General features: G+C 52.3%; 1 protein-coding gene and 1 long non-coding RNA gene across 4 annotated transcripts; one reads left to right on the top strand and one right to left on the bottom strand.

The window, feature by feature from the left end:
* Nucleotides 1–1,718: 1,718 nt before the first annotated feature.
* On the bottom strand, nt 1,719–22,551 carry SLC13A2 (solute carrier family 13 member 2). Of its 2 annotated transcripts, XM_063295152.1 has the most exons (12): nt 22,342–22,490; nt 10,609–10,737; nt 10,376–10,512; nt 9,249–9,457; nt 6,004–6,202; nt 5,631–5,753; nt 5,077–5,298; nt 4,807–4,904; nt 3,827–3,948; nt 3,125–3,286; nt 2,821–2,958; nt 1,719–2,433 (listed from the first exon to the last, which is right to left on the bottom strand). In XM_063295152.1, exons 1-12 carry the CDS (start codon nt 22,432–22,434, stop codon nt 2,302–2,304), a joined length of 1,764 nt encoding a protein of 587 aa, XP_063151222.1. In that variant the 5' UTR covers nt 22,435–22,490; the 3' UTR covers nt 1,719–2,301. The 2 variants fall into 2 exon arrangements, with proteins under 2 accessions (XP_063151222.1, XP_063151231.1); XM_063295161.1 differs by lacking the exon at nt 10,609–10,737 and having other exon boundaries at nt 22,342–22,551.
* LOC134491582 (uncharacterized) lies at nt 22,486–27,099 on the top strand. Of its 2 annotated transcripts, XR_010067343.1 has the most exons (5): nt 22,486–22,570; nt 22,651–22,822; nt 23,333–23,398; nt 24,179–24,367; nt 25,809–27,099. It is a non-coding gene; the product is annotated as an uncharacterized LOC134491582 (long non-coding RNA). The 2 variants fall into 2 exon arrangements; XR_010067342.1 differs by lacking the exon at nt 22,486–22,570 and having other exon boundaries at nt 22,642–22,822.

Here is a 27,099-nt window from a genome sequence, read left to right as displayed (position 1 = left end):
CCTAGAAACATGGAGGCACCTCCTGGAAGGGGCCTCCTGCCCCTTCGAGGTCTGGACAGACCACAAAAACCTAGAGGCTCTCAGCACTCTGAAACGCCTCAGCCCAAAGCAAGTACACTGGGTGCAATTCTTCAGCAGGTTTAACTTTAAATTAAAATTCATACCGGGGAGAAAGAACTTCCTTGCAGATGCTCTTTCCCGACAGCCACAGGATGCCAGCCAGGCATCAGACATTGTGGGGACTGTGTGGACTGACACACAGCTGGGCTGCCCTGCTGTCACACGCAGCCAGACAAGAACCCAACGCACCCCAGCGCAAACACCCGCAAACGGAGGGAGACGCAGGTCAATTTCACCGAACTGGCAACAAAGGCTTGTTCAAACCCTCAAGACAGATACATGGTTGCAAACCAACCAACACCATGTATCTTTTATGAACAGTCTAGCCTGGAGAGAGAAGAACCTGAAACTAAATAGCATCGTTTCAAACATCAGCCCACCCCCTCCTTCACGTCCAGTACAGCCCCACATTTCCAGGTGCTCCTAACGAGCTCTGCTGATCAACGGTTAAAAAGACCTTGACATTTCAGAGATAGCCGAAACACATTCCTCCTGGCACAGTCCAGCACGTCTCCTGTACAAGGCTCTCAGCAGCACCCTCCCAGCCCGGACACGTATCAGCACCTTGGCAAGCGAGCCGTTACGATGCAGAAACACCGCAACGGTGAACATGACGCTAGTCTGGTTAGATTCTGGCACTTCTGGATTGAGACACCCAGGTTCTAATTTTCTTGATCCAACCACCATCAAATATCTTGAAGAGATTTGAGGCCCTAATGGAGACCTGAATGGTGGGGCTCAGCCTGCTCCCCTCTGTGGGCTTCCAAAACCCTCTGCTCGAGGCTTCCTTCACATGGGGAGGGTGGGCGAAGCGGCTGACCTTCTAACGGGCAGCGGGACTCCCCAGGGTGCCTCGGGTTCTCCAGAGGAGGCACCTGCTGTTTCCCTGTGGGCACGGCACACTCTCCCCGTGCCAAACAAGGACTTGTTCAACCAGCTGAGAAGTGTGATTAGGATCGAGCCAGTGGGGAGGGTGTGGTTCAGCACAAACATTCCCGTGCAGGAATATTTATGCAAAAAGCCCCATGGTGGAGGGAGCTACAAAATGCAGCCAAAGGGAACTGAGCGCCACACAGGAATCAGAGCTGCAGGAACGAATGTTGTGTGGCCGGACGGCTGTTCACATTTGTTCCTCCCATTTATAGGCCGCCCCGATCTGCTACAACTAAATGGGCTAAATGAAGAAAATGGGGTTGTGTTATTCATCGTAGGTAGGTGTGACGGTATCAATTCAAAAACCCTAACCCTAACTAGAAAAGTGGGGAAGACAGCAAACCCAGCAGAGGCACAAAGATTCAGGGCTGGGGGTCCATCCAGTGACTGGCAGGGTCCAGCGTGCAGATGTGGACGCCCAGCGCCCCCACCCCACTCTGCTTTTTGCTCTCAGCAAGGCAGGCAACAGGAAGGGCTGCAAAGAGCAAGTTTCAGAAAAAGTGGCCAGATTCCCCCCTCCGGGGCTGGAGCCCCCCGGCACGTTTGCTTGGCCCAGCCTCTTTCCCCAGCCTTGACCACAGGGGCTTCCACTCCCACCCTGCTGGGCCAGGCTGGAAGGAAAGAGTCCTGTGGGTCCCGCAGGTTGGCTTTCAACACCCCTGAACTCACGCAAAGGGGGCATCTGCCCAGGAACCAGGTCGCAGGGAGCAGGGCTGGCTGAAAACCAGTTTATTTCACAGAATCATAGTTTCATGATGCCCAGGAGAGACCCCAGGGTCCTGCCCTGGCCTGAGACCCCGCAGCCCAGCTGCTCAGGAAGTGCCAGGAAGTTTCTGGACATGCAGCTGCAAACACAGAGCACCCAGCGGTGGGGGGGCTGGCCCGGCGGGACGTTTGGAGCTGTTGTGGCTGGTGCAGAAATGCTCCGCAGGAGCTGACGCATGAACCAGAACAGAGGCATCCCCGCTCCAGCTTTGCATCGGGCCAGTGCTGCTGGCCAGTGCTGCACCGCATTCACGTGAGCTGCTTGGAAGGAAGACACCTTTCCTCTGGCTCTCACATGACGTGCCTGGAGCCCTTCAGGGCAAGGGGAGACCGGTGCCCAGAAGACGTCCATCCACCAATGCCTGGCAGCATGCCAGTGCCAGTCCTCAAAGGCAGGGCCAACCTGAGGTGGGACAACGTGATGTCCAGGAAGCCATGGGGCCTGGGAAGCGGCTCTGAGTTCGGGTAACGCTCTTCCTCCGGTCAGCACTGAGATGCATTGCTGCTTGCCCAGGACGGGAATTGGTGCAGGTCAAACAAGGGGAAGCCCCAGGTGTTGATGGCCAGCATGATGGTCAGGACACCCAGGATGTTCAGCACACAGCCAGCTTTGACCTGGTGGGCAAGGAAGAGCAACTTAGAATCCAGCACGGAAGGTCACTGGGGCCTCCACATCCAAGGGCAGTGTACCTCAGGCTCGTTTGTGAATGAATGAAAGGAGGCAGCTCCCCCAGCAGTGTTCCCTGTCTGGACCCCCAAGCCAGACAGAAAGGGGGCGGCTGCCTCCTGCAGGCGGCTACTCGGAGTCTCGTGTTCAGGGGAGCTGCCTATCATCGGAGGCTCTGTGTTATCGGCAGCCGGGGGTAAGCCAGGGGAGAGCAACAGGGGAGGCCTGAGGTTTTCCGGGCTGGCTCGTCAGCCACACTGGCGGGGCAGGGATGGGTTCTGTTCCTGCTGGGTGAGAGAAGGACCCCAGCCCCACCGCTGAGGGACAGGGCTCACCATGTCGATGACCCGGAGGTTGCCGTAGGAGAAGACGATGGCGTTCGGCGGGGTGGCCACCGGCAGCATGAAGGCCAGCGAGGCCGCGAGCGTGCAGGGCAGCATCACGTACAGCGGGTTGAGTTCGATGGCCTGGGCCTGTGGGTGCAGAGAGAGGCTGACCACAGGGCAGGGCACAGGGCAGCGGCTGCCCACCTGGTCCGGAAGCCCGCTTGCCTTCCTCTTTCCTTTCACCAGGCCGAGCACGGGCAATCCAGGGTCTGCAGGTCCATAACCCCCTTGGGGGCAGCTCCGTTTTACTTACCATGGAAGCCAGGATGGGCAGAAAGAGGGTGGTGGTGGCCACGTTGCTGGTGCACTCGGTGAAGACGGCCACCAGGAGGCAGAGCACGAAGGCGATCGCTGGATGGGGAATGGTTTGCAAAGGGGTCAGCTTGCTCCCCAGCCATTTGGACAGGCCCGAGACCTGGAAAAGTCCAGGGGGGGAGTAGTGAAGAGGGAGGTTAAGCATCCGTCCATCCCCCTCCCCACCCCAGCCCAAGATGCTGCCTTCCAGTGCGGCCCTGCAGTGCTGCCCCTCCAGAAGGCACCCGCTGGGGTCGGGCTCCTCCAAAACGGTGCATCAGAGATGCATCTGCAGCCTGGGCACATTGCAGAGCGCTTTGGGGCAAAGAATGTGCCGCAGCTCCGGTCTACCCCTTTGGCAGGCCACGGCAGGAAGCCCAGCCACCAGGTTGCCATGACTTTCCAGCCAGGCAGGGAGCCCCAGCTCCAGGAAGCTCTTCAGGGCTCCATCGCCAATGGTGTGGCTTTGGCAAGACATGGTTGCCCTCTGGCGGTGGGAAAGGGCTTTTCTTCCACCAAATCCGGGCTCTGCTTGCTTCAGGGTTCCCCGCAGCAGCAGGCCGTGCCCAGCATTTGGCCCAGGAATTGGTCTCTGCCAAAGAAAGGCAACGTTGCCCTGCGTGGAGCTTCCCCTGCCATCAACAGGGCAGCAGCCACTCACCTCGCTGCCTTTGGCCAGGGCGAACCCTCCGCCCAGGAGGATGACAATGTTCCAGGGCATGTGTCGATTGACCGTGGCCCAGTCCAGGAGGGCCGGGGGCACGCAGATCTGCCGTGGGCTGCCTGGAAGAGAAGAGGGCAGGGGTGAGGGGGGAGGAAGCCCTCTTCCCCCACGCTGAGGGAGACAAGGGAGAAGCCTGCCCCTCTGCTGCCCTGGGGGCAGAGCGGGAGCCTGCAGAGGCTGCATGTGAGGGCAGAGCCCCACGGTTCTGGGGGAAGCACCAAGCTTTCATCTGGGGAGGCCATCTCCCCCACCCCCAAGAAACTAAATTCCCTTTGAACCTCCACCTGGTGGTACTGTGTTATCTTGGGGGGTGGGGAGGCCCTCACAGGAGGCTGATGCCATGCCAGGAAAGATGGGGAAAGTCATCCAGCTTCACTTCACCTCCCCTCCCAGCTTCCAGCTTCTATTCCTCCTGTGGCAAAACTGGGTTTATGGGGCCAGAAGTAGTTAATTTTTTCTTAGTTTTTTTTTTGGGGGGGTGGGAATAAGTCAATGTAGTTTACAGCATGTTCCTGGGATCATCCTAAATCTAAACTCAGAATTCTGGTGCTGAAGTTTTCTCCTCTCCGCTCCCTACCCCCATTTGTTTCCGGGCAGTGCCAGTCTTCGGTGGGCGGCTGGTGGGAACCACAATTCTCCCTCTTTTGCTCAAAGACCAGTGGAAGTGGACCACTGAAGCCTTACTCAACTGCTAGGCATGAATCGTAAAGGGGGCAAATGCTGCAGGAGGAGGCCTTGTCCTCGGCAAAAGGGCTACCGGATTCCCTCCAATCCCCGGCGTGGGTAACTTGCAAGCAGAGGGAAGGGAGCTCGAGGCCGCTTGCTTGTCCCTTCCCAGACCGTCTGCAGCACGGGCTCCCCCGCCCCTGGCCCTTTCCATCCCGGCCCTCTTCACTCTGCTCCTCAGCTCTGCCTACCTTCGAGCTGGCCCCGGGAAGAGCAGACGGGCATTTCAGAGGGAATCAGGAACAGCAGCAGTGAGATGAAGATGACGACGGTGGCATCTGTGATGTAGCTGTAAGGACAGAGCCCAGCGTCACTCAGCCCCCCTCTGGCAGAGACAGGGAGGGGGGAGCTGCCGCCCTCTGGCCCAATGATGGGGGCTGCGGTGGCCTTGAGGCGGCTTTCCCAGAGCTCAGGGGCTCCGCTTGCCCAGAGACACCCAACCCCCCAGTCGCTCTGCTCACCTCTTTCCCTCCTGGCTAAAGGCGGCACTCGCCCACCCGGGCATGAAGCCGGGCTCCCTCATGAACCAAAGGACCACCAGGGTGATGAAGAGGACCAGCACAGCCGCCTCGGAGAACTTCATGCGGCCCAAGGCCTGGTACTCGCTCCTGATGATGCTGTACGCCCTGCCTGCCTTCAGCCGCTCCGACTCGCTGGTGCCGCAGCCAAAATTCTTCCTGAAGCTGAAAGGCCAGAGGGGGAAGGATGGGGGCCAGCAGAGGGCATACCCCAGCATCTGCCCTTGTCCCCAAAGGGCCGCTTGGGGCGCCACCCTCTGCAGGAGGTGTGCCTGGCCAGCGGAGGGGCCTTCCTCTGGCCTGGTCAGGGTCTCTGGCAGGAAACCGAGTCCCCTCTGCCCTCATCTCTTCATGATGGAGAGGCCGAGCATTGCCCAGTTTCCCAACCTGGACACGGAGACAGGAGGGACCCCCTGGGCCCCACCCTGGGTTGCCTCTCCCTCAACCCCCCATGCCACTTCCTTCCCACAGGGCAGAAGGAGCCCCCCCCCACTCACTCCAGGCCCAGGAATATCATCAGCAGCCACAGCCACGAGAGGCTCAGGAGCAGCACCATGGCAGGGAAGGCAAAGGTGAACCAGGAGGCGAAGTTCACCACGTTGTTGTTGTGGCAGAAGAGCCTGGCAAGGAGAAACCGCTGGTTGGCCGTCACGGCCAATGGAGCCCTTCCTCTGAACATGCACCCCGAACGGCCCCTTCCCCCCAAACTGTCCATGGGCGACGCAACGGCAGGGCCGGGAAATGCCAGACTGTCAGGTGACCAATCCCTGTTGAGGCCGGGCAAACACCTGGCAATGTGGGAAAAGGGCTGGAAGCGAACCCCCGTGCCAGGGACGCCAGGGATGCCAGGGACAGTGCGGAGACGCTTACTCGTCCATCTGCCCCTTCAGCACCAGGTTGGGGGTGGTGCCCGTCAGGGTGGCGATCCCGCCGATGCTGGCAGAGTAGCAGACGGCCAGACTCATCCCCTTGCAGAAGGTCTCGTGCTTCTGCTGCAGCCGCTGCCGGTCTTCCTCCAGCTTCTGTGGTGGTTGCTCCTCCTTCACCACCACCTGCACATGCGCGTTTGCTGCGTGTTCACAGGGGGAGGAGGTCCTTGAGAAACTGGGCGTGAGCAAAGAGGGAGGGGGCAGGTGGGGTGCGGGGATCCTAGCCCCCAGGGCGGCAGCCGGTGGGAGGCGGGACGGCCCCACTCTGGCTCTGAGGCAGGCCGGGCCACGCCATGCCTGGAGGGGTTCCAGGACCCATCCCGCCTCACAAAACAGGAGGGTGCTCCTGTCCCCTGCTGATGCTGACCCAGACCCAGACCCAGACCCAGACTGGTGGCCTTGGCAGGGCCCAGCAGTGGAGACACTCAGTGGGCATCTGGTCCACTCGAAGAGTCTTCTTGGTGCCCAGTGAACGTCCCTTGGGGCCGCTCCATAGCCTGGCCGCTTCAGACAAGGAGGGTGACTGATGCCCACTGCCTTCCTCAAGGCCACCAAAGGCACAGGCAGGAAGTCTCACGGTTATTGTAATTGTTTAGATTTATAGCATGCACCAATCCATACAATTCAGTAGTCCAGGTCTATTTATGACTTCCTGTTTGTTCGTATTTTTCTTGGACACTAACCTTTATGGGCTTGGTTCTGATTCCACTCTTTACGCGCCTGTACAGATCCCTAAACTTTCTCCCATCGTCCCTGGCCGCCCCACAGATCCAGCAGGGAGGGCCTGCTCCAGGCCCCTTCCCTCCAGCAATGAATACCGCTGGCGGGGCCCCGGAGTCACGTCTTCCCTGGGGCAGCGCCTGCCCCACGGAACACCCCCCCCCCCGCCAATTTGGGTGGCCCCGACTGGCAGCCTTCGCGAGGCCCTGAAGACCCGGCTGTTTCCCAGGCCAGTTGGTCGGGTGAGCTCTGCTACGATCAGCAACGTGCTTTTTCTGGGAGCAGGTTATTTTTTATACTTAAGCCTAACCCTTGGGCGCTGGGGTTGTATGTTGTGGGTTGTGCTGTGTTTTAATCCTCGTTAGCCTCCCACTTGTGTGAGATGAGCAGAGAAGGGAGGGAGGGAGGGAGGGAGGGAGACAGGGAGGGAGGAGCTGATGAGATCCTCAAAGAGAGTGAGGACCACTGAGAAATGTAAGGAATGGAAGGCCACATACAAAGCGGTGGATGGATGTGGTGCAAGCAAATATGGTTTGCAAGGGCGATGATGATGACACTTAGATCCTGTCTTTATTTTTTTGTACAAGGTGGTGTACATAAGGCTCCCTCCTCCTATTTCCCCCACAACAACACCCCTGTGAAGTGTGCTGGCTGAAAGGGACTGGCCCAAAGCCCCCAGCTGGCCTCTGCCCTGAGGCAGGACCGGAACTCGCAGCCTTCAGTCCCTAGTCCAGCTCCTTCACCCCTGCGCCCAGCTGGGTATAAAAGCTCTCTGTAAAAAGGGATGTAGCCGGAGAGTCAGTGCAGCTGCTGCTGATATAACCTGGTTTCATCCATATTTCATTTTATTTTCTTACGGCATAAATTTAATTTCTTTGGCTTCCTAGTTCTTACTCCCTTTGCATAGCGTTGCTGACCACTGAGGGAAGAGCGTAATGGGAACGTGTGCCTAGATTTGCTGAACTAAAGTAAAGACACTCTGGAAGACAGACCAGAACAGCCAAAGGAACAGTTTTTAAAATCACGCAGACCTGCCTCAACTGGGCCTCAGAACAGTCTTTTGCAGCCTTTCCCAACCTTTTGACCCCGGAGGAACCCTTGAAATATTTTCCAGGCCTTGGGGAACCCCTGCAAATTCAGGCCCAACTATAGGCCAGAAGTTACAAAATTATTACATTCGTTTCCTGGGTGGTCCTGTATAGATGCATTAACAGTGTTCTTAAACTAAACATAAAGAATGAAACTTGCCTCTTTAACGTCAAGTTGCCCGAATTCGAAATAATTTTTTAAAGAAATTGTGATCTCCCAGGGAACCTCTCGTGACCCCTTGCGGAGCCCGAGGGTGCCACGGGACCCTGGTGGAGAAACCCTGGTCTATTGGTTAATGGTGCTGAGTTAAGCTGGCAGCAGCCCAGTGGTTGCGCTTTGTGCTTCCTGTCTGGTCAGTGCAAACGCAAGGCAGGCCATGAGCCATTCTAAGGGAAGAGGTCATCCCAGCCAGGGACGAAATACCATAATAGCCCCCGATTAAAAGAGGGCTCCGCTCTGTAGCTTGAAGGGGTGCTCCAAAGCGGAAGCGAGATCTCGCAGGCTGAGCGCCCACGGCCATGTGGCTTTCACGTGCTCCCGGCCAGGTGCGGTTTCACATGTTCTTGCATCTGCTTCCTTCTTGGAAAGGATGGGTTGTTCAGTCACAGCTCTGAGGGACGTTTTACCACCCGGGGCCCAAGTCCACTGTCAGTCACACTGTGTGAGAGGATTTTGTTCATCCCAGTTTATAGCAGGGACGCCTCCCCCCTCCAGTGCGCTTTTCTGCTTCCACTTATTTCTTTCTCTCCAGAATAATCTGGATGGGATGCATATTCAATGCTAACAGAAGGTGAGCAGCTAATTCTCCTGGCTACACAAGGAAGAGAGACCTATTTCCATGCTGCCCCCAGCTCTTGGTTCTCCTCAGAAGGACATTCGCCCATTCTGCAGCTAAATCGTGCGTGATTCTCTGGAGCCCGCGGTCCTGTTCACAGGCAGCACGGCCAGGCTGGCACCCCCCATCCTACCCCTGGGCCCCTGATTTCTTTCTCCCCAGCAAGGACATTTGCATTCGTCTCTGTGAAATTCCATTCAGCTGCTTTCGCTTCCCTTTCTAAGCTAGCCAGATGACTCTGGTGGGTTTGGTCTTCCTGGGGTTAAGCGGTCCTGCCCCATTTTTAACATCTGCAGACCCGGTAAGCCTCCCTCCGCTTCCCAGCCCAAGGCGTTAATCAAAACCCTGACGAAGAATGCAGGGAGGATCCAGGACTGAACCTGGAGGACCCCCTGGCTGGGCGAGGAAGCCTCGGCGGGCCTTTGCCCTGCTTAACTAGCCTGCCGATCAGCCTGTCATGGTCCGGCATTCTGCCGCGATCCTCTGCTGCCAGGCAGACTGTGAAGCCCAAGGAGAAAGCTTTAGAGCAGCAGGACCCCTACCTTGTGTGTGGGGGGCCTCCTGCAACTCAAACGCCCTGTTGGCAGTCCCGTTCTGGGTGGCCTCTTGCTCCACAGTGCTCTGCTCCAGCTCCGACTTGTGCAGCTGCTGAAGGACAGCATGTGCGATGGGCACCATCATGGCGGTGGTGGCCGTGTTGCTGATCCACATGGAGAGGAAGGCAGTGACGCCCATGAAGCCCATCAGGAGCCTGGAGGAAGGAGGGTGCGGCTGAGTCTAGCTGGGCACAGGTCCCAGCAGCCCTCAAGGAGCCGCACAGCTTCGCTCGCTGGGTCAATGGCCCCGGTCGCCAGGGCTGTCCTCATCCCCATACCAAGAGCCAGGCAGGGAACCCTAGGCAGGGGAAGCAGCTTCTGCGTGGAGCAGACGAACCGGGGGCTGCCGTGATTCTGCCAGACCGAGCTCTGCGCTGGAGTCCAGATGGGGATGGCTTGGGAGCATCACTCCTGGCCTTAATGCCCCGGGAGCCCTGGCTTAGTTCCTGCTCACTGCTGCAGACGGTGGACTGGTGGGAGAACCAGGGAAGCCACAGATATCCAGACTGCTCCTGGGAGGCCACGACAGGCAGTGGACCAGCCCCAGAAAGGAGCCAGAGCCAGAGCCAGCCTGTCCCTGTCCCTAAATGTGCCGTACATCCTGGCACGTGGTCCCTGGTGGTGCCTGCCTTGGCGTATTGCCGCGAGACACAATGGGCCACGGATGGCCGCAGGGTATGGTCTAAAAGTCAAGATGGCGGCTGCGACACACATCAAGACCAAGCAGAGTTCAATCCCTCCCCCTTGGCTTTTGGGCCATACCTTGCAGACACCCCTGGACCGGCCAACCCGCCGTTCCCGCTCCACTGGGCTGTGACGCAAATGGGCCCACAGATGCTTCAGACCTGCTGAGGCTCTTCCCTGGGAGAACCCCGAGCGGCTGGGCCATCTGGGAAACAGGAACAGAGGCCAGGAGGATGCCCAGCAGCCTGTTCACAAAGTTCCCTTCAGATGGCTCAATTCTGAAGAGAAAGGCCACGCCAGTCGGGCACGACGGGAGGCGAAGGTCTGCACTTCAGGACCTCCCTGGCCTGGGACCGACAACACCTGGGGCCGTTTTCTGAAGTACTCACAAGGCAGGCCGGACCCCGACGATCAGGAGGACTTGCAGGGCGATGCGCCTGTGGAGGTTCCAGTGCTCGACAGCAATGGCCACCAGCAGCCCCCCAATGAAGAGCATGTTGGTGTCCTTGAGGTACTCCATGCACACCTGCAGGAAGCAAGGCCATTGTCAGCTGGGGCGGGTCCTTCCCTTCCTTCCTCCCTCCCTCCCTCCCTCCTCCCCTGCCCGGCGGCCGTTCCTTACCTTCGTAGAGTCCATGATGCCCATGAGGGGGAAGAAGAGGACAGGGATGAGAGCGGTCACCGCCAGGGGCAGGGCCTCAGTGCACCAGAAGATGGCCATCAGGATGATGGTGTAGCCACATTGGGCTTCCTGGGGGGAAGAAGGACTGAGAGATCCAGGCAAGCCAGAGGAATCGGGCAGACGTATGAGGCACATGGAACTGCAGGGCACAGAGGGGGGCAGTGCCCAGCTGCCATCAACAGCTGCTGGGGCGGGCGACACCTGTGGTCTGGCAGCAACTGTAGCCCCCATTGCTGGTCCTGCTGATGGGCCTGATGGGAGCTGGAGTCCCACAACACTGCAGGGCCACACCTGGCCCACCTCCCAGTCGAGAAACGTTCCGCCTCTCTGCCCTCCCAACGCTGCCTGCCATGAGGAGGGAGGGAGGGAAGGCAGGCGAATGAGGATTGGCTTGGTCCTGGGCAGCAGGAGGGGGAAGTGAAGATGGGGGACTTGGGGTTGACTCCTTTAAAGTGCATTAAATTAACCACAGTGTACATTCCTGGTCATCAAAACAAGAAGGTGGAACTCTTGGTTTATCGAGGCCTTGTGGGAGGAGAGCTCTGTTGGTCTACGGTGGCAAAGAAATCAGGCACAGTCCGGTAGCACTTTTCCACTGAACCAATGTTATTAAAATTTTATTAAAAGACACAGGCTTTTAATGAGTGACAGCTTATGAAAGCTTGCCTTTTAATAAAATCTGTTAGTGGGAAAAGGCACTACCAGACTCCAGATTCTGGCAAAGCCATTAGGAACCGTTGTTCCGAAAGAACAATAAGCTGGATAATGTCTAATAACAAAGTACGATTTAAGTCCTGTATTAGTCTAACCACTTCATTGCATCTGATGGCATGAGCTGCTGCTCACAAAGCCTTCTGCCTTTTAATAAAATCTGAGTCAGATAAGGTGCTACCAGATGCCTCCTGATTTATCTAGGTCTCTATGTTGGCAGATTGCTGGGAAAGCCTTTGGCCCAGGAGAGATCAGGAAAGTCACACACCAGGCATTTCTATAAAAATAATTTATTTACAGAAAGCAAAACATATTTAAAAGCTCAGGCTCTCAGTGAGAGCAGCTTGACTCTCTACATGCCTGCACAGAAAGGAAACAGAAACTAAAAACAAGTCCTAGGCAAGTTTTTTCCCCCAGGTGCAAAAATTAACATTCAAAAAGGGGACAGTTGAATTCAACCTCTGCACCCGGCCAAAATGATTAGTTACCATAGTAACCTTAATCTGTAGTAGAAAACATTAACACTCTAGAACAGTGTTTCTCAACCTTGGCCACTTGAAGAGGTGTGGACTTCAACTCCCAGAATTCCCACCCAGCCATGGAGTTAAAATAGCTGCAGACTGAACAAGTGCCCCTCCCCAGACTGGGGTTCTTCAGACTCTTGGCAGGCCCAGGGCTGGGGAAGCAGGGAAAATATTTGCCTACCACTGGGTTTCATAACCTGGGCGTCCCCAGACAAGGGTGTCAGCTCCAGGAACTTCCCAGACGCCAAGGCCATTGCAGGGAATTCTGAATCAACTTTCAGGAAAACCTAAATTTCACAAGAAAGTCAATCAAAACAAAACAAAAACAACATCCCAGAAGGAGGTGCCCATCACGCCCCCTTGCTGCCCAGGACACCGCACAGACATGTCCCCGTGAAATCAGCTGAAGCCAAGCTCATCTCCCTGGAGAGTCGCCTTTCCCTTCCTAAGGCTGCCCATTGGTGCCGGGCAGGACAACCCGGCCTTGTTTGTCTCCCTTTGCAACTTTGATGCTCCTGAGCAGCCCCTCTGTCCAAGGGGCCAGAATGGCCCTCAAGCCAGACAGGACGGTGTTGGAAGTCCTGGCAAATCCAGCATGCCTCATTTGTATGTGAATTAACATGTAAATTGAGTTGTCCCACAGTGCAACTCTGAGGAAGCTCTTTGTTGCCACTCCCACTCCCTCTTTCTCTCCTCCTTCTGCTCCAGCAGAAGCCAGCACGCGGATGTGTGATGCTCTCCTCCACTCTGGGCACCAGGTGGTGGGCCTGGAATTCCCCTTTCTTCCACGCAGCTCTTGGCAGCTGGTAGGGCTGAGAGTTCAGGGCAAAACTAAGTATTTAGAAAGGAAAGAAGAACAAAGGAACCTCATCTTTTCCCCCAAGATGGATGTAACAAAAGCAACAATAAAGTCAGTTAGATTCTTTTTACTTCTTAAGCTACTGTGTCTGAGTGTGTGATTCTTTATGCTTGGGATAATTTTCTTTTTCTGTGTCAGCTTCTCAGCTGTGTTATAAGCTCTGCTCCATTTCAGTGGTTTTAGCAGGCCACTAAATTGGCTCCAGATGGAAGCCGGGTTTTTCAGACAAGTAGCACTCGGAGCCTCTGCTCCCAATGCGGTTGAAGAAGGGGGGTCCGCAAGGGGTGCTTGAAAAGGTCGAGGTGGTGATGCCCATAGAGAACAGGCGGCACTTCGACTGCACCGCCTTGGCTGCCCTCTTGGCTCTTTGAGGCCCCCCTGCAGACACCCCCGAGGAGCTGGCAGGACGGGCAGCACCCCACTTTTGAGAGCAGCAGGGAGGGCAGGCAGGGCAGGAACAGCCACGGTCTGCCTGCTGGGCTCTCTTTGCGGCAGCCCTGCTGACTCTAAGGCTACCCCTGTGTGCATGCTTGTGCGTGGTTTCAAAGGCACCCACTTTGTCACAAACAATGGTGCCCAGATCCTGGGCATGTTTGCTCCGGTGGAGCGCCTGGGCTGCTCCCTGGGTTGGAACTGCTGGAGATGGAAGGAGGGGATCAGACCTGTCATCCGGCATTTAGCCATAGGTCTGCCCCAGTGACTGCTGCAGAAGGCGCCTTTTCTGGCAGGAGAAGGTGGAGCCAAACCCTCCTTGGTTCCTCTCCCGAGCGGCCTTTCTTCTTCCTCCTTTCTTCTTCCTTTAACAGGCGAGGAAGAGGCCTCCTTTGGTTCACCTTTTCATTTCGCTGTCCCTCCTTTGCATTCCCCCCAACAAGACATGGTCCTAAATTCAGCCTTATTTTGGTTCTTCACCAGGTTTCGCAAAAGAGCCTACTGAGTGCAGAGTACTGAGGAATGGGATACCTAAGCATCCATACCTCTGTGAAAGTAATAAAAATCTATCACGCTTGTTTCAAAATGCATACATTAAGCCAGGGTTTCTCAAGCAGGGCTCCGTGGCACCCTCGGGTTCCATGAGAGGTCCCAAGGGGTTCCATGGGAGATCACGATTTCTTTAAAAAATTATTTCCAATTCAGGCAACTTGACATTAAAGAGGTAAGTTTCATTCTTTATGTTTAGTTTAAGAACACTGTTACTGCATATATACAGGCCTACCCATGAAACAAATATAATAAATTTTGAAACTTCTGGCCTATATCTGAGCCTGACTGTGCAGGGGTTCCCTGAGGCCTGAAAAATATTTCAAGTGTTCCTCCAGGCTCAAAAGGTTGAGAAAGGCTGCATTAAACAAATTGCCTACAAAAATGCATATACTACATTAGAAGAAATCTGTAGAAAATGTATGCATGTAAGCATTTTGAATATTTGCACATGGATGAAGGAACATCAGGGATTCAATTTAAGCTTGGAAAAGAAAAAATGAGAAACTGAGTCCAAGTGACAGACGGTCTATGTAACCCTAATCTTAAGGTTACTTAGAGGTGTAACAATCACGGGGCGGGGGGGAGGCTTTGCACTTTGGAAGCCTTTGCTCCTGGCCCTTGTGTTCCCCCCCCCCTCTCTCTCTCACACACACACACACACACAGAAAGAGACGGATGGTCAGACCAAAGGTAGATGTGGCTTTGCAGTACTTTTATGGGCTGTAATATCTTAATTGATGCTTTTATTATATTTGCAAATTTGTTTATGGGTTAGCAGGAGTTGTTTGAAGTTTTTACAAGTTCTTCATGTCCTGGGACAAAGACAAACCTCCCCTGCAGTCAGAGGCCAAACTTAGCATCCATCAGAGGTTCTGAAATCTGCTAGGTTTGCAAAAACCAAAGGCAAAAACCTCTCCCCTCTCTCCATAGATCATGCTTCCTTCTGCAAGCTTTCGCCATCTCTTCCTCGGCTCTTTTTCTCCTAATTCAAGAAGCTGCGGGCGGATTCCCTTTCCTTTCAGGAGAAGCGTTTCGCCCACTGCCCTGTTAACTGCCCTCCCTGGCACGTTTCCCCAGATGTATTTATGAACTTGAGCAATGTAAGACCCTATCACCTTCAGGAATAACTTCAGGGCGCCTTTGCAATGCAAAGAGAAATTCAGCAGCTACAATTAGATCAGGAGAACCACAACATCACAGGAGCCTCAGCCAGAGTCAGGAACATCCAGCAAAGCTAGAAGGACAGTAGGAAGCCAAGTCTAAACGATATTGGAACAGATGGGTAGTTGGCACTGAAAAGGTATTTAAAGAGATATCCTTGTAAGGGGGAATGGGGTCCCTCTTTCTGGTCACCCCTCTCTAATTGCCCCTTGCTTAAGGAATGAAGGCCCAGAGGAAGCTCAGCCTGACCATTGGTCCACCTAACTTCTTCCTAACTTCAGAAGGCTGGGAAATGTGGAGGAAGGCCTAGAATAAAGAAGGGAGGATTTGAGATGATGATGGGAATGGTGACGGTTGTCCTGAACTCTGTATTTTTCCTCGGGTGAGGAATGGACTTTGCCCATTGCAGCTCTTCTGCTGCTGCTACCCTCCAGTTCCTGATTGAGGTGACAGGGCAATCCCTTGGCTTAAAAATTGATAGCTGTGGAACTGAGCTGGAGGAAACAAAAGCTCACCCAGGACTTTGCTTCTTGGAAAGGGCTTGGAGGTGTCCCTGTGATTAGAACGGGAAGTTATCATTTCCGCTCACCACCAGAAAATCGGCCGAGCCAGGCTGGGTGGGGCTCTTTCTCCCTGCTTGCAAAGTTCCAAAGCAGCACTGAAAGAGCAATTCCCTGGAAAGCTTTCCTGTCCAGATCTCCTAGGCCGAGGGGGCTGGTCTGTGGGGAAAGGAGCTCAGGAGAAGCTGGCCAAGCAGAACTGGCACACGAGCAGCAGAGGCCCAGGAGGGCTGCTTTGTGACCTTGGTCGTTGCTCAAACTGTGCCGGCCAACCCATGGATTCATTTGTAGGTGTGCCAGTTTATGTAAGGGAGCATGTTTGGGTGGAGGGATGGATTGGAGAGCCAGCCTGAAAGACCCTTTGCTCCTGATCTGCAGTTAATCATTTGTGGACTGCAAGCAGAGGAGCAGGACCGTTGGCAGTGGACCAACATGCGTAAAATGCAAGAGGTGGCTGATTTGGGGTCCACCTGGCAGAGCTTTCTCCGCACCTAGATCCCTCTCATAGGCTCAACAGCAGGGCCTATGGGAGCAATCTGGGTGTCCTGGTGGACCACCACTTAAGAACAAGCCAGCCGTGTGCTGCAGCTGCCAAAAAAGCCAACGCAGTCCTGGGCTGCATCAACGGAGGGCCGGTATCAGGATCACGGGAAGTGATGGTACTGCTCTAGACCACACTGGTGAGGCCACGCTTCGAAGCCTGTGTCCAGTTCTGGTCACCGCAATACAGGAAAGATGCTGAGGCCCCAGAAAGGGTGCAGAGAAGAGCAGCAAAGACGATAAGGGGTCTGGAGGCCAAACCCTACGAAGAACGGCTAAGGGAACTGGGTATGTTTAGCGTAACGAAGAGAAGACGGAGGGGAGACAAAGATACTTGAAGGGCTGCCACAGGGAAGAGGGCACCGATCTGTTCTCCCTGGCACCTGGGGTGGGACAAGGAGCCATGGGTGGAAGCTGTCCGAGGGAGGTCCAACCTGGAAACAAAGAAGAATCTCCTGGCAACGAGAACTGTGAAGCAGCAGAACAGAGTTGTGGGTGCTCCATCGCTGGAGGTTTTGAAGAAAAGATGGGACAACCAAGATGGTATGAGGACTCCTGCCTTGGGCAGGCTGGACTAGAAGACCTCCAAGGTCCCTTCCAACCCAAGGATTCAGTGATTTTGTAACTCTGTGATTCATCCAGGCAGTCTGCCTTCCTGTCTTTTCAACATGTTTTTTCAACTGCCTATCCTATCCTAGGCTGGCCTGCAGATTTCCTGGTGATCTCCCATCCAAGAAGTGAACAGCCCTGCTGAGTCTCTGAGATAGAAACAGGCAGTCAGGAGTTGCTAAGGGAAGTCTCTGTTTTGCTTATTAAAAGGAAATCTTATCTGTTCGATATAGAAATCTTATCTTAAGCACAATGAGTTCATTTGAAAGCCTTCAAGAATCTCAGAGGATGGTTTGAGGACTTAATGATAAAGCTCATTAGGATTCTTCACGGAAAAGAATTCTTAAATCTATTTCTGATTTAATTGACTATTACATCTATTTCAAGAGCCAGTTTGGTGTAGTGGTTAAGGCAGTGTTTCTCAGCCTTGGCAGCTTTAAGGTGTGTGCAACTCCCAGAATTATGAGAGTCAAAGCCCACCCATCTTAAAGCTGCCAAGGTTGAGAAACACTGGGTTAAGGCATCAGGCTAGAAACCGGAAGACCACAAGTTCTAGTCCTGCCTTAGGCACAAAGACAGCTGGGTGACTTGGGCCAGCCACTCTCTCTCAGCCCTAGGAAGGAGGCAATGGCAAACCACTTCCAAAAACTTTCCCAAGAAAACTGCAGGGACTTGTCCAAGCAGTCTCCGAGAACTGGACATGACTGAATAGATTTTAAAAGATCTATTTCAGAGTTAATTGACAGACAGAATTGCATTCCATTAAGATAAAACTATAGAAATTGCAGCTCTTTAAGATCATGACAGGAGAGGTATATATACAGTATATATAAATATACTATTTATAAATAGTGTATATGAATATACAATTATTTCTGGTGGTAAAAGCTTTAGGGTAAAATTTGCTTTCTAGGAATTGAGGACATTTCCACACAATGCACCTCTATTTTGCATTGGTCAGACAGATCCCTAGAATAATGCATCTCAGTTTAGGAGAGACATTAGGAAAATCAGACCATGTCCAGAGGAGACCAACCAAGAGGATCAGCAGGCAAAACTCACAAAGGACTCATGGATTCGCTGGATATGTTTAGCCTGGAGAAGAGAAAACTGCAGGCAGGCAGACATGACAGCTGCCTTCAAAGCAGAAGGCAGGGGCAGAATTGTCCCAGGAGACAAGAAGCACTGGGATTAAATGACAAGGAAATGGAATTTGGCTGGACACCAAGAAGAATTTCCTAACAGGAAGAGCTGTCCACTGATGGAACTGGCAACCTGAGGAGGTGGTAGACCCTCCAGGACTGGAGAACTCATGGACGCTGAAGTCCACACATCTTACTACATCGGTGTTTCTCAGCCTTGGCCACTTTAAGATGTGTGGACTTCAACTCCCAGAATTCCCCAGCCAGCATGATGATCTGTAAGGCCCATCCCCTTCCAACCCTTCCCTTCTATGATTCTGATACTTTATAATGAATCCTGATTTTGACCTGCGGTCTGTTTAATACTGCGTATGCCCCCAGTCCCTCTCTCTTAGCCCTTCCTCCTTCACAGGTTATAGTGGGAGAAAATGGGAGGAAGGAGCACGACATGGGCCACTGGGAGCTTCTGCATGAAAGGTGGACATCAGTCTCATAAATCAGTCCAGCAAAAGAATGGGATTCAGTATTTCTTGCTAGACTTGGTATTGCAAAACATTTGAAAACCAAAGTTTATCTTTGCTGGTGCTGGAGTTTTTTTCCCCCTTTTAAATTTTTTTTATTAGTTTTGCCAAACAAAATCAGGTAACCATATTTACATAAATCCAAGATACATATAGAGAAAATAAAAGAAAAAAGAAAAATATATAGAAAATACCAAGGAGATCTACTGCAATATGAATAAAGAGACTGGTTCTATGTTGGCAGAGTGCTAGAAAGCATTTGGCCCAGGAGAGATCAGAAAAGTCACACACCAGGCATTTCTATAAAAATAATTTTATTTACAGAAAACAAACATATTTAAAGGCTGTTTGCTGAGAGGAGAGATTTCTCTCAGCTGCATATTCTCTGCAAGCCTACACAGAAGGGAGACTGAAACTAAAACAAGTTCAGGCAAGTTCCTCCCTTAGGCAATGCAACCATTAACATGTGAAAAGGGGACAATTAAATTCGACCTCTTCACCTGGCCAAAATGATTAGTTACCATAGTAACCTTAATCTGTAGTAGAAAACATATTAACATTCTATACATGTGAAAGTTTGCTGTGTATATAAAGCATGCCAGATTATAGTCTATTGCTATTGAGATAAACCATAAAATCCATCCAAGTTTGATAAAACTGTGGTTCCTGCTTCTGAGGTCTCATTAATTTAACTTGATCTGAAATTTTTTCTAATGTAGCAATTGAGGAAGCTTATTAATCCACAACTCAGCTGTTACATTATCTAGAGTTTTCCAGTGTTGCACAATCATTGTTTTACCTGCTAAGATTAAATAAATAATTAGTTCTTTATTTTTAAGCTGATTATTTGGTCCTGTAAATAAATGCAGTAAGCTGAGCTCTCTCCTAGATAGGCTCAATGGAGTTATAGTATTTAAGAACATGTAAACAGGCTTTGGCCAAAAATTAACACAGCCACCAAGACATTACAAATGAGGTCAAATAACATCATTGTTTATTAACTATTAATATTTTTTCAACAGGTTATATATATACAAATTTTCTTTTGGATAGGAATATGGAACATGGTTGTTATATGACCATTTATTCAATATTCCTGTCCAAAATGAAAACATGATATCTTCCAAGGTTACATATCTATTTATGTACATGAATATTATTTCTAGATATTCCCTAACCTGGAATCAACACACCCAGAGAATGTTCTACGCAGGGGCCAGATTGGAAGGCCCGCTAATTCTGTTGGGACTCTATATGCTCCGAATTCATTGTAGTTTTTAAAATGTTCCCATGCTTTTTATTTGGGCTTTTTTTTTTGTATTTTACTTATACTTTTTTCCTTTGGGGGGGGCAGTCTGGCAAAAATAAGGGAAAAATAAAATCATCAAAAAAAGAAGCAGAAGAATGTAGCATTTAAAATTAGGTTTCACTCAAAACCAGAAAAGGAGAGCAGCATGCAATATAGTAATGTGTTGTCATGTCTAGGAATTAAACCCACTTAGAGGGGGGTTTTCCTGAAGAATCTATATAACGACCAAGCAGCAACAGTAAGAACAGACCACGGAACAACGGACTGGTTTAAGATTGGGAAAGGAGTACGGCAGGGCTGTCTACTCTCACCCTACCTATTCAACTTGTATGCAGAACACATCATGCGACATGCTGGGCTTGAGGAATCCAAGGCTGGAGTTAAAATCTCTGGAAGAAACATTAACAATCTCAGATATGCAGATGATACCACTTTGATGGCTGAAAGCGAAGAGGAACTGAGGAGCCTTATGATGAAGGTGAAAGAAGAAAGTGCAAAAGCTGGCTTGCAGCTCAACCTCAGAAAAACCAAGATTATGGCAACCAGCTTGATTGATAACTGGCAAATAGAGGGAGAAAATGTAGAAGCAGTGAAAGACTTTGTATTTCTAGGTGCGAAGATTACTGCAGATGCTGACTGCAGTCAGGAAATCAGAAGACGCTTAATCCTTGGGAGAAGAGCAGTGACAAATCTCGATAAAACAATTAAGAGCAGAGACATCACACTGACAACAAAGGCCCGCATAGTTAAAGCAATGGTGTTCCCCGTAGTAACATATGGCTGCGAGAGCTGGACCATAAGGAAGGCTGAGCGAAGGAAGATTGATGCTTTTGAACTGTGGTGTTGGAGGAAAATTCTGAGAGTGCCTTGGACTGCAAGAAGATCAAACCAGTCCATCCTCCAGGAAATAAAGCCAGACTGCTCACTTGAGGGAATGATATTAAAGGCAAAACTGAAATATGTTGGCCACATAATGAGAAGACAGGACACCCTGGAGAAGATGCTGATGCTGGGGAGAGTGGAAGGCAAAAGGAAGAGGGGCCGACCAAGGGCAAGGTGGATGGATGATATTCTAGAGGTGACGGACTCATCCCTGGGGGAGCTGGGGGTGTCGACGACCGACAGGAAGCTCTGGCGTGGGCTGGTCCATGAAGTCACGAAGAGTCGGAAGCGACTAAACGAATAAACAACAAAGAGGGGGGTTTTCCCCAGCCTTGATCCTCAGCTATAACTGGAGCCCCCAGATGGGTTAGACGTGCTGACTGGGTTGGGAAGGGGCTGCATTCGTCCCCGCGCGTGCCCTCTCGGGCCTCACAGCAAACATACGGAGAGCCGCAAACCAAACCCCAGGCGAATCGTGGTCCGCAAGCACCGGCTTCAGCGCCACCTCAAGCCGGAAGACCGGGTCAGCCTTACCCAGCCTGGAACTTGCTTTTAAAAACCCAATATTTACGCTGAAACGCAAGGAGGACGGAGAGAAATGGGACTGCAAAGACGGCGAGGAACGTGGGCGCCGAGGAGTCCCCGGGGCAGGCAGTTCGCAGGCGGACAGCTTCAAAGGCAGGTCGGCTCCCCCCCGCCCCCCGCTACCTGTGTGGGAGGGAGGCGTCTGTCCGTTCGCCCCGGCAGCCCCAAAGCGACGCTTCCGAGCAGAGCGTCAGGGAGCTGGGCAGACTCCGTCGAGGCACCGCCGGCGCCCCTGTAGCTGCTCTGCCCTCCCGCCGGCCTTCTGCGGACGGGCAAGGCGGGGGCAGCCGTCGTGAGCCAGGGGTCCCCGGGACCGGCCAGCAGCAGCCTCCGGCTGAGGAGGCGCGCCCTCGGCCAGCCTGCAGCCCGCCCGGAGCCACCGAGGGCCAGGCCTTTTCGGCAGCGGCACCAGCCCCGGGGGTCCCGTCTCCGGCCGCCTGGTTTTCCCGCATCACAGTCTTGCGACTCCGCTGCCAGTTTCTCCGCGGATCATCCCAGCAGCCTGGATTATCTTTATTTTTTATTTACCTTTGGACTGAATGTTCGGATGCTTCATCCTGAGAGGTCTGTTTGTGGTTTTAGATAGTTTTGTGATGCTGGTGTTTATATTCCGTGCTATTTTACTTCTGCCTCTGAAGTTGTTTATTCGTTCTAATGGTAATTGCTACTGGCCGGCCTGTACCTGTGCGCTGGGAGTGTATCCTACACGCTGACTAACTAAACCGATCACATGAAACATAAACACCGGTGCCAGAGGGAAGTGGCACTTTTAACTAATGTTTGCTCTCTGTATTTGGCTCTGTAACGTTGCTGGGTTTGTGGGTTGTTCATTCTTCCTTGGCACCACGTTTTCTTTCCCCACAACCAGCAGGCTCAGGGGATGCTTGGAAAGTTTCCAAACTCTCGTCCTGATCTGTCTCCTACAGCCGTTGTTTAAGGAATAGCTGATAGGGAACCAGGAACCTCTTGAAATATCTTCCCACAGCTTCTTGTTCTGCTGAAGAGAAAAGCCTTTTTTCATCCCCCAGATGTAAACTGGCTTGCCTCTTCAGCATGAACTAGACACTGAAGGGAGCTGTGATGCCACTGCATGTGCTTTCCTTTGTCTTTTGCTGCAGTCCTGGAGACCACCCGCACATAAAACCCTCAAAGCGGTTTTGCACCTTCCCCAGTCTGTTCATCGATACCCACCGGAATGCCAACCCAAGCAGATAGTTATGAGGTTTTAAAAGGCTAAACTTGTTTGGCCTTCAACCCTCCTGGCACAAATCTAGAAAGCAGCCTACCTTGTAAGGAAGGACCAGAGGCAAAGGGAGAAAGACCAGGGGAGTCAGCACGGTGATCAAATAGTTCCGGTACGCCACGATCTCTCGCCACATGATGGAGAGAGTGCCCACGCTGATCCTGGCACTGGAGGAACTCTGGCAGCGTTTCCAGGCTATATAAAGTCTCTGGTGCAAGCAGGGCTGACCTTGGCCCATTGGCTGCGACTGCTGCTTCCAGGACCATGACCAGGTGAGCAAGGAGCACAATGCGGGGAGGGGTTAAAGGAGGCGGAAAGACCGACCAGAATCTTTTGAAATCTCTCTGCCCAGAAGGAAGTCACTTCGGCTGTTTGGCAGCTGCTGAGTTAATCCTTCGGTGCCTCCCAGTTCGTTCCTCCCTGCCTGGCATACAATGATTCAGAAGCAAACATCTTGCTCTCCGGGTTGCGCTTCCTTGCCAGGAGGCCTCTGGCTCCCCTTGTGGACTGGAACTTCTTCCACAGTGAGTCACAGCTCGAAGGCACCCCCCCACCCCCCATGGCAGTTCTCTCTTCTTTAGATGTGTCCAAATGTAGGTGAGCCGGATCTCTTCTCTTTACGGTCTGCCGATTGCACGCCATGTTGACACACTCTGGAAAAATTATGACTTCACTTCTGTCCCATCCTGATGGGAGTTTTTCCCATGGATAACAAATGATGTGTCGTAGATTTCTGTAGATGGGCCCTTGGCTGTGCTTTTCCTCCTGGACAATGCTTTCAGAGTGGTGGCCCCAGGGTGGGGGGGGGGCACAGGATTTGTTTCATGCTAGGGCAGTTTTTTTCAAACTTGGCCACTTAAGATGGGTGGACTTCGACTTCAGAGTTGAATTCTGGCTGTGGAATTCTGGGAGTTGAAGTCCACCCATCTTAAAATGGCCAAGTTTGAAAAACACTGTGTTAGAGCACTCCCCCAAGAATTCCCCAGTGTGGCTCCCCATAATATTTACACACCTGTTTTGCTTCTCTTTCCAAGTACCCTCCATTCTTCACAACCCCGTGAGGCCAAGTGTGAGGACAGGAATGGCTCAAGAGCACCTGGGTGAGTAGACGGGGGGACCCAATCCGCCCAGGCCCAGTTCTCCTTGTTCCTTCTGCAGGCAGGCATGCCGGAGAGGTCCCTGCGGTGGCCTTCGAGATTCATGTTTCCCACACCTGACTACAGGTGGAGGGAGCATGTGAAAGGCAAGCTGAGATCCCCATGCCCAATAAATCAGCAATCATTGTTAGTACCCGTTGATTAAGTGCAGGAAGAAGATGCCTTTACTTCTAAATTGGACTACTGGAAAGAAAAACACAAGGGTGTTTTTTTTCTAGTTTTTTGTGTGACCACATCAAAACAGAGTTGAGATGACGATCGATTTCATGATTTTTAACAGGGAAGGGGACAGGTCAAGGAGGAACCACTAATATTGGTGGCTCTCCATTCCCCCCCCCCTTTCAGACACAGCAGTCAATGGAAGGGCAACATGGAAAAGTGCATCCGCCTTCACTATCTCAGATGCAGAGAGCTGAATTACATCAGCGAGCAGAGCCATTCTGTTCTGAGGAGATTAATTCCATGGGATGGATGAATGGGATGAGGCATGCTCAGAGGCACTCTTGTTCCTAAGCATGGGCTTTACCCATCCCCCAAGTGATCCTTGCCCACTGGCCTCCACTGCAGGATTCTTCTTTTGTTTAATAAGAAAATGTGCAAAAGTTCTAATAAAGTCATGTAGTGAATCTGCAAAAGCGAAAGAGTGACAACAATAGACATGCTTGAGACAGTGTTAGATCCAGGGAGTAGACCTCAACTTTTTGCTTTGTACCCATTTTGTAGAAATTTGCAGCTGGGAGAAATCTTGGATTCCAGGGACCTCATCACAGCTGCACATCCTTCTCTCAAGACAGACTGAGGGGCTGTCATGCTCCAAAGGGTGCCAGGGACAGACCAGTGTTCTGGTGAGGTTGGTCACAAACCAGCTGCTTCATCTCTTCCTTCTTGCAGCCCAACCTAAAGGATTTGCTGGTGAGGATTTCCTGCTTTGCTGGGCAGAATCCTGTCCCTGTGGGCTCCCCCAGCTACATCTGGCATCTCCCCCCTTTCTTCTGGGATGGGAATGTTGCAGAGTGGACAGACCTGCCCCTCCTTCTATTCCCCTGGAGAACACTTGGTCACGTGCTCTTGGCAGAAAAGCCCCTCACCTGCCCCACATTTCAGAGGGAGCAAGTCCAGCTGTTTGCAGGTCTCCTCACAGCAGGGCTTTCCTGCCTCTGGGAATTCCATTACTCAGAAGCCCCCCCTTCTCAGAATTCACCGGTAACCTGCCAAGCCAAGCGTCCACCCGAGTTCTTCAAAAGCAAGGGAGCTCTGCCCATCCCTCTTCACACGGGCGGGCAGTGCTCAGCAGGGCCGCAAGTCTGAAAGGGGCACCCAAGAGGGACAGAGCAGCGGGGGAGGCAGCACAACATGCAGTTCACTGACACCAACTCCTGGCTGCCAGCCAAATAATGACAGGGTGGTGTTCAGTGCCCAGCAGAACAGCCAAGAAAATAAAAGCAAGCTGTTCTTGCCAGGAACACAGAAGCTCAGAGGTTTCTGCTCCTCCTTGTTTGTGGAAGTTACAGTGAGGGCCAGCCTGCAGCCTCTCTCTCTCTGTCTCTGTCTCTGTCTCTGTCTCTCTCACACACGCACACACACACACCAAACACACTTTGGGATGCTCCTTTTGAGTCACTCCTCGGCCTTTAATAGTAGCCTTGCTGCAGAAAGAGGCTGGGCAATTCCTTGCGTCTTGGTCGGAGATCATCCCTGCTATTTGCTGCTGCTCATTAGGAGATTGTGCAAAGCTCACACATTACTTAAGATCATAAAGGCATAAAAAGAAATCCACCCTACATATTTAATCATAAAATAGGCTTAACTGACATCTCTGTCCTCTCCCTGGCAGAAATTCAGGTTCCCAAGGAGTCAGGTGGAAAAGGACTATGCCAGCCAGGGAGGACACATTCCCTTTGGATTAAGGAGCAGAATGGCCACATTCATACTGTACCCATGCGCCCGCCCTACTCAAAAAAGCCGATTTTGAAAGAATTAGACTGCTGATGCATACAGACATATAGGTATAGGTGTGTGTGTGTGTGTGTTTTTTAACCTGTTCAACTGTGTCCAATTCTCGGAGGTTGTCTAGGCAAGTCCCTGCAGTTTTCTTGGCAAGTTTTTCGGAAGTGGTTTGCCATTGCTTCCTTCCTAGGGCTGAGAGAAAGTGATTGGCCCACGGTCACCCAGCGGGCTTTGTGCCCAAGGTGGGACGAGAACTCATGGCCTCCTGGTTTCTAGCCCGGTGCCTTAACCGCAACACCAAACTGGCTCTCTGTATATGTGTGTGTGTGTGTGTACACACACACACACACACACACACACACACATACCCATATCCATATATACCCATGATGCTTTCCTTTTTCAGGGTAAGCGACGTTACACAAGAGATGAGAAACAGTAAGTCAAAGAAACTGAAGGCAGGAGATGGGAAAAAGAAAAGGACATGTAACTGACTCTACTTCACAATGACTTTATTCACTAAGCTGCTCTACAGTTTTCTGTCCTCACAAGCCATCCTTCTTTCCACCACATCAATACACCACATCGATACGCATCGGGCTCAGCCTTTTGTTTCCAAAGTCCTTGCCTCACTCCTACAGGGTTGTGGAGTTGGAAGATACCACCCAGGATCATCTGGTCCTGCCCTCTGCAACGGGCCCTTTACTTTTTGCGTCCCCCCCCCCGTTTTGCCTCATGCCCTTCAAAGTATCCCATTCCCACCACATTCCAGTGACCTTTTCCATTCCTCCCAACAGACCCAACACAGACTTCCTCAGCAAGGTCCAGCATTAGTTTGCCCACTTTTATTTCCAGATGCTTTGCTTGTGGGACTTTCTGGGACTAGAAAGTCTTTGTGGGTTCTGCAAGGGGTGAAATCTGTGGGATCCCTGGGACCCTGCTAGAAAAGGTCACAAAGGAGTGGTTTGCCAGCGCTTAGAAAGGAGCAAGGTGATTGCTAGAAACCAGCATTGGTTTGCCAAAAACAGGTTGGGTCAGGCAAGCCTTGCTGCCTTTTCCAGCCAAGTGACTAGATGGGAACACCAAGGGAACGTTCTGGGCGCAGTGTGCCTGGACTTCAGTGAGCTGTTTGCTAAAATGGAACAACGTGAGAACTCCCTTCTCAGCTGTTCCATCCTTATCAGTCTGTGGGAGGGAGGGGAAATCAAAGTCAGAAGGGAGTTAATTGTCCTTTTTCAAAGGAACCCAACCCCCCCATCACTTCCACACACCCCACCCCCACCCTTCCTTACCCCTTCCTGGAAAGGAGGTGCTGACGGGGTTGAGATTCCCAAAGGTTCAAGGAGCCCTGCCTCAGGGGAAGCCTGCTGACCAGTGTCTGCAGGTGGGGCAGGCCCTGCCTTGGCCCCTGCCAGTTCCTCTTCCTTGTCTGTGCCCAACCCACTCACATCAGCTCTGGGAAGGGACTGGGGTTGGTGGAAACCTCCTGCATCCTCTGGAGAGCAGTTAAAGGAACTGGGTCTGCTGAGCCTAAAGAAGAGAAGGTGAAGGGGAGATGGGAGCATTGGAAGATCGCTCCTGTCTCCTCTCCGCTTCCCCAGAGAAGAGGGATTTATTCTCCATCATGCCTAAAGGTCAGAGGAGAAGCAATGGATGGAAGCTCTACAGAGAGAGACTCAAACCCAACAGACGGAGGA

Source organism: Candoia aspera, chromosome 1 (genome assembly GCF_035149785.1).
Source record: "Candoia aspera isolate rCanAsp1 chromosome 1, rCanAsp1.hap2, whole genome shotgun sequence".
Classification (NCBI taxonomy): domain Eukaryota; kingdom Metazoa; phylum Chordata; class Lepidosauria; order Squamata; family Boidae; genus Candoia; species Candoia aspera.
The sequence above is the reverse complement of the archived record's forward strand: the minus strand, read 5'-3'. Positions and strand labels throughout refer to the sequence as shown.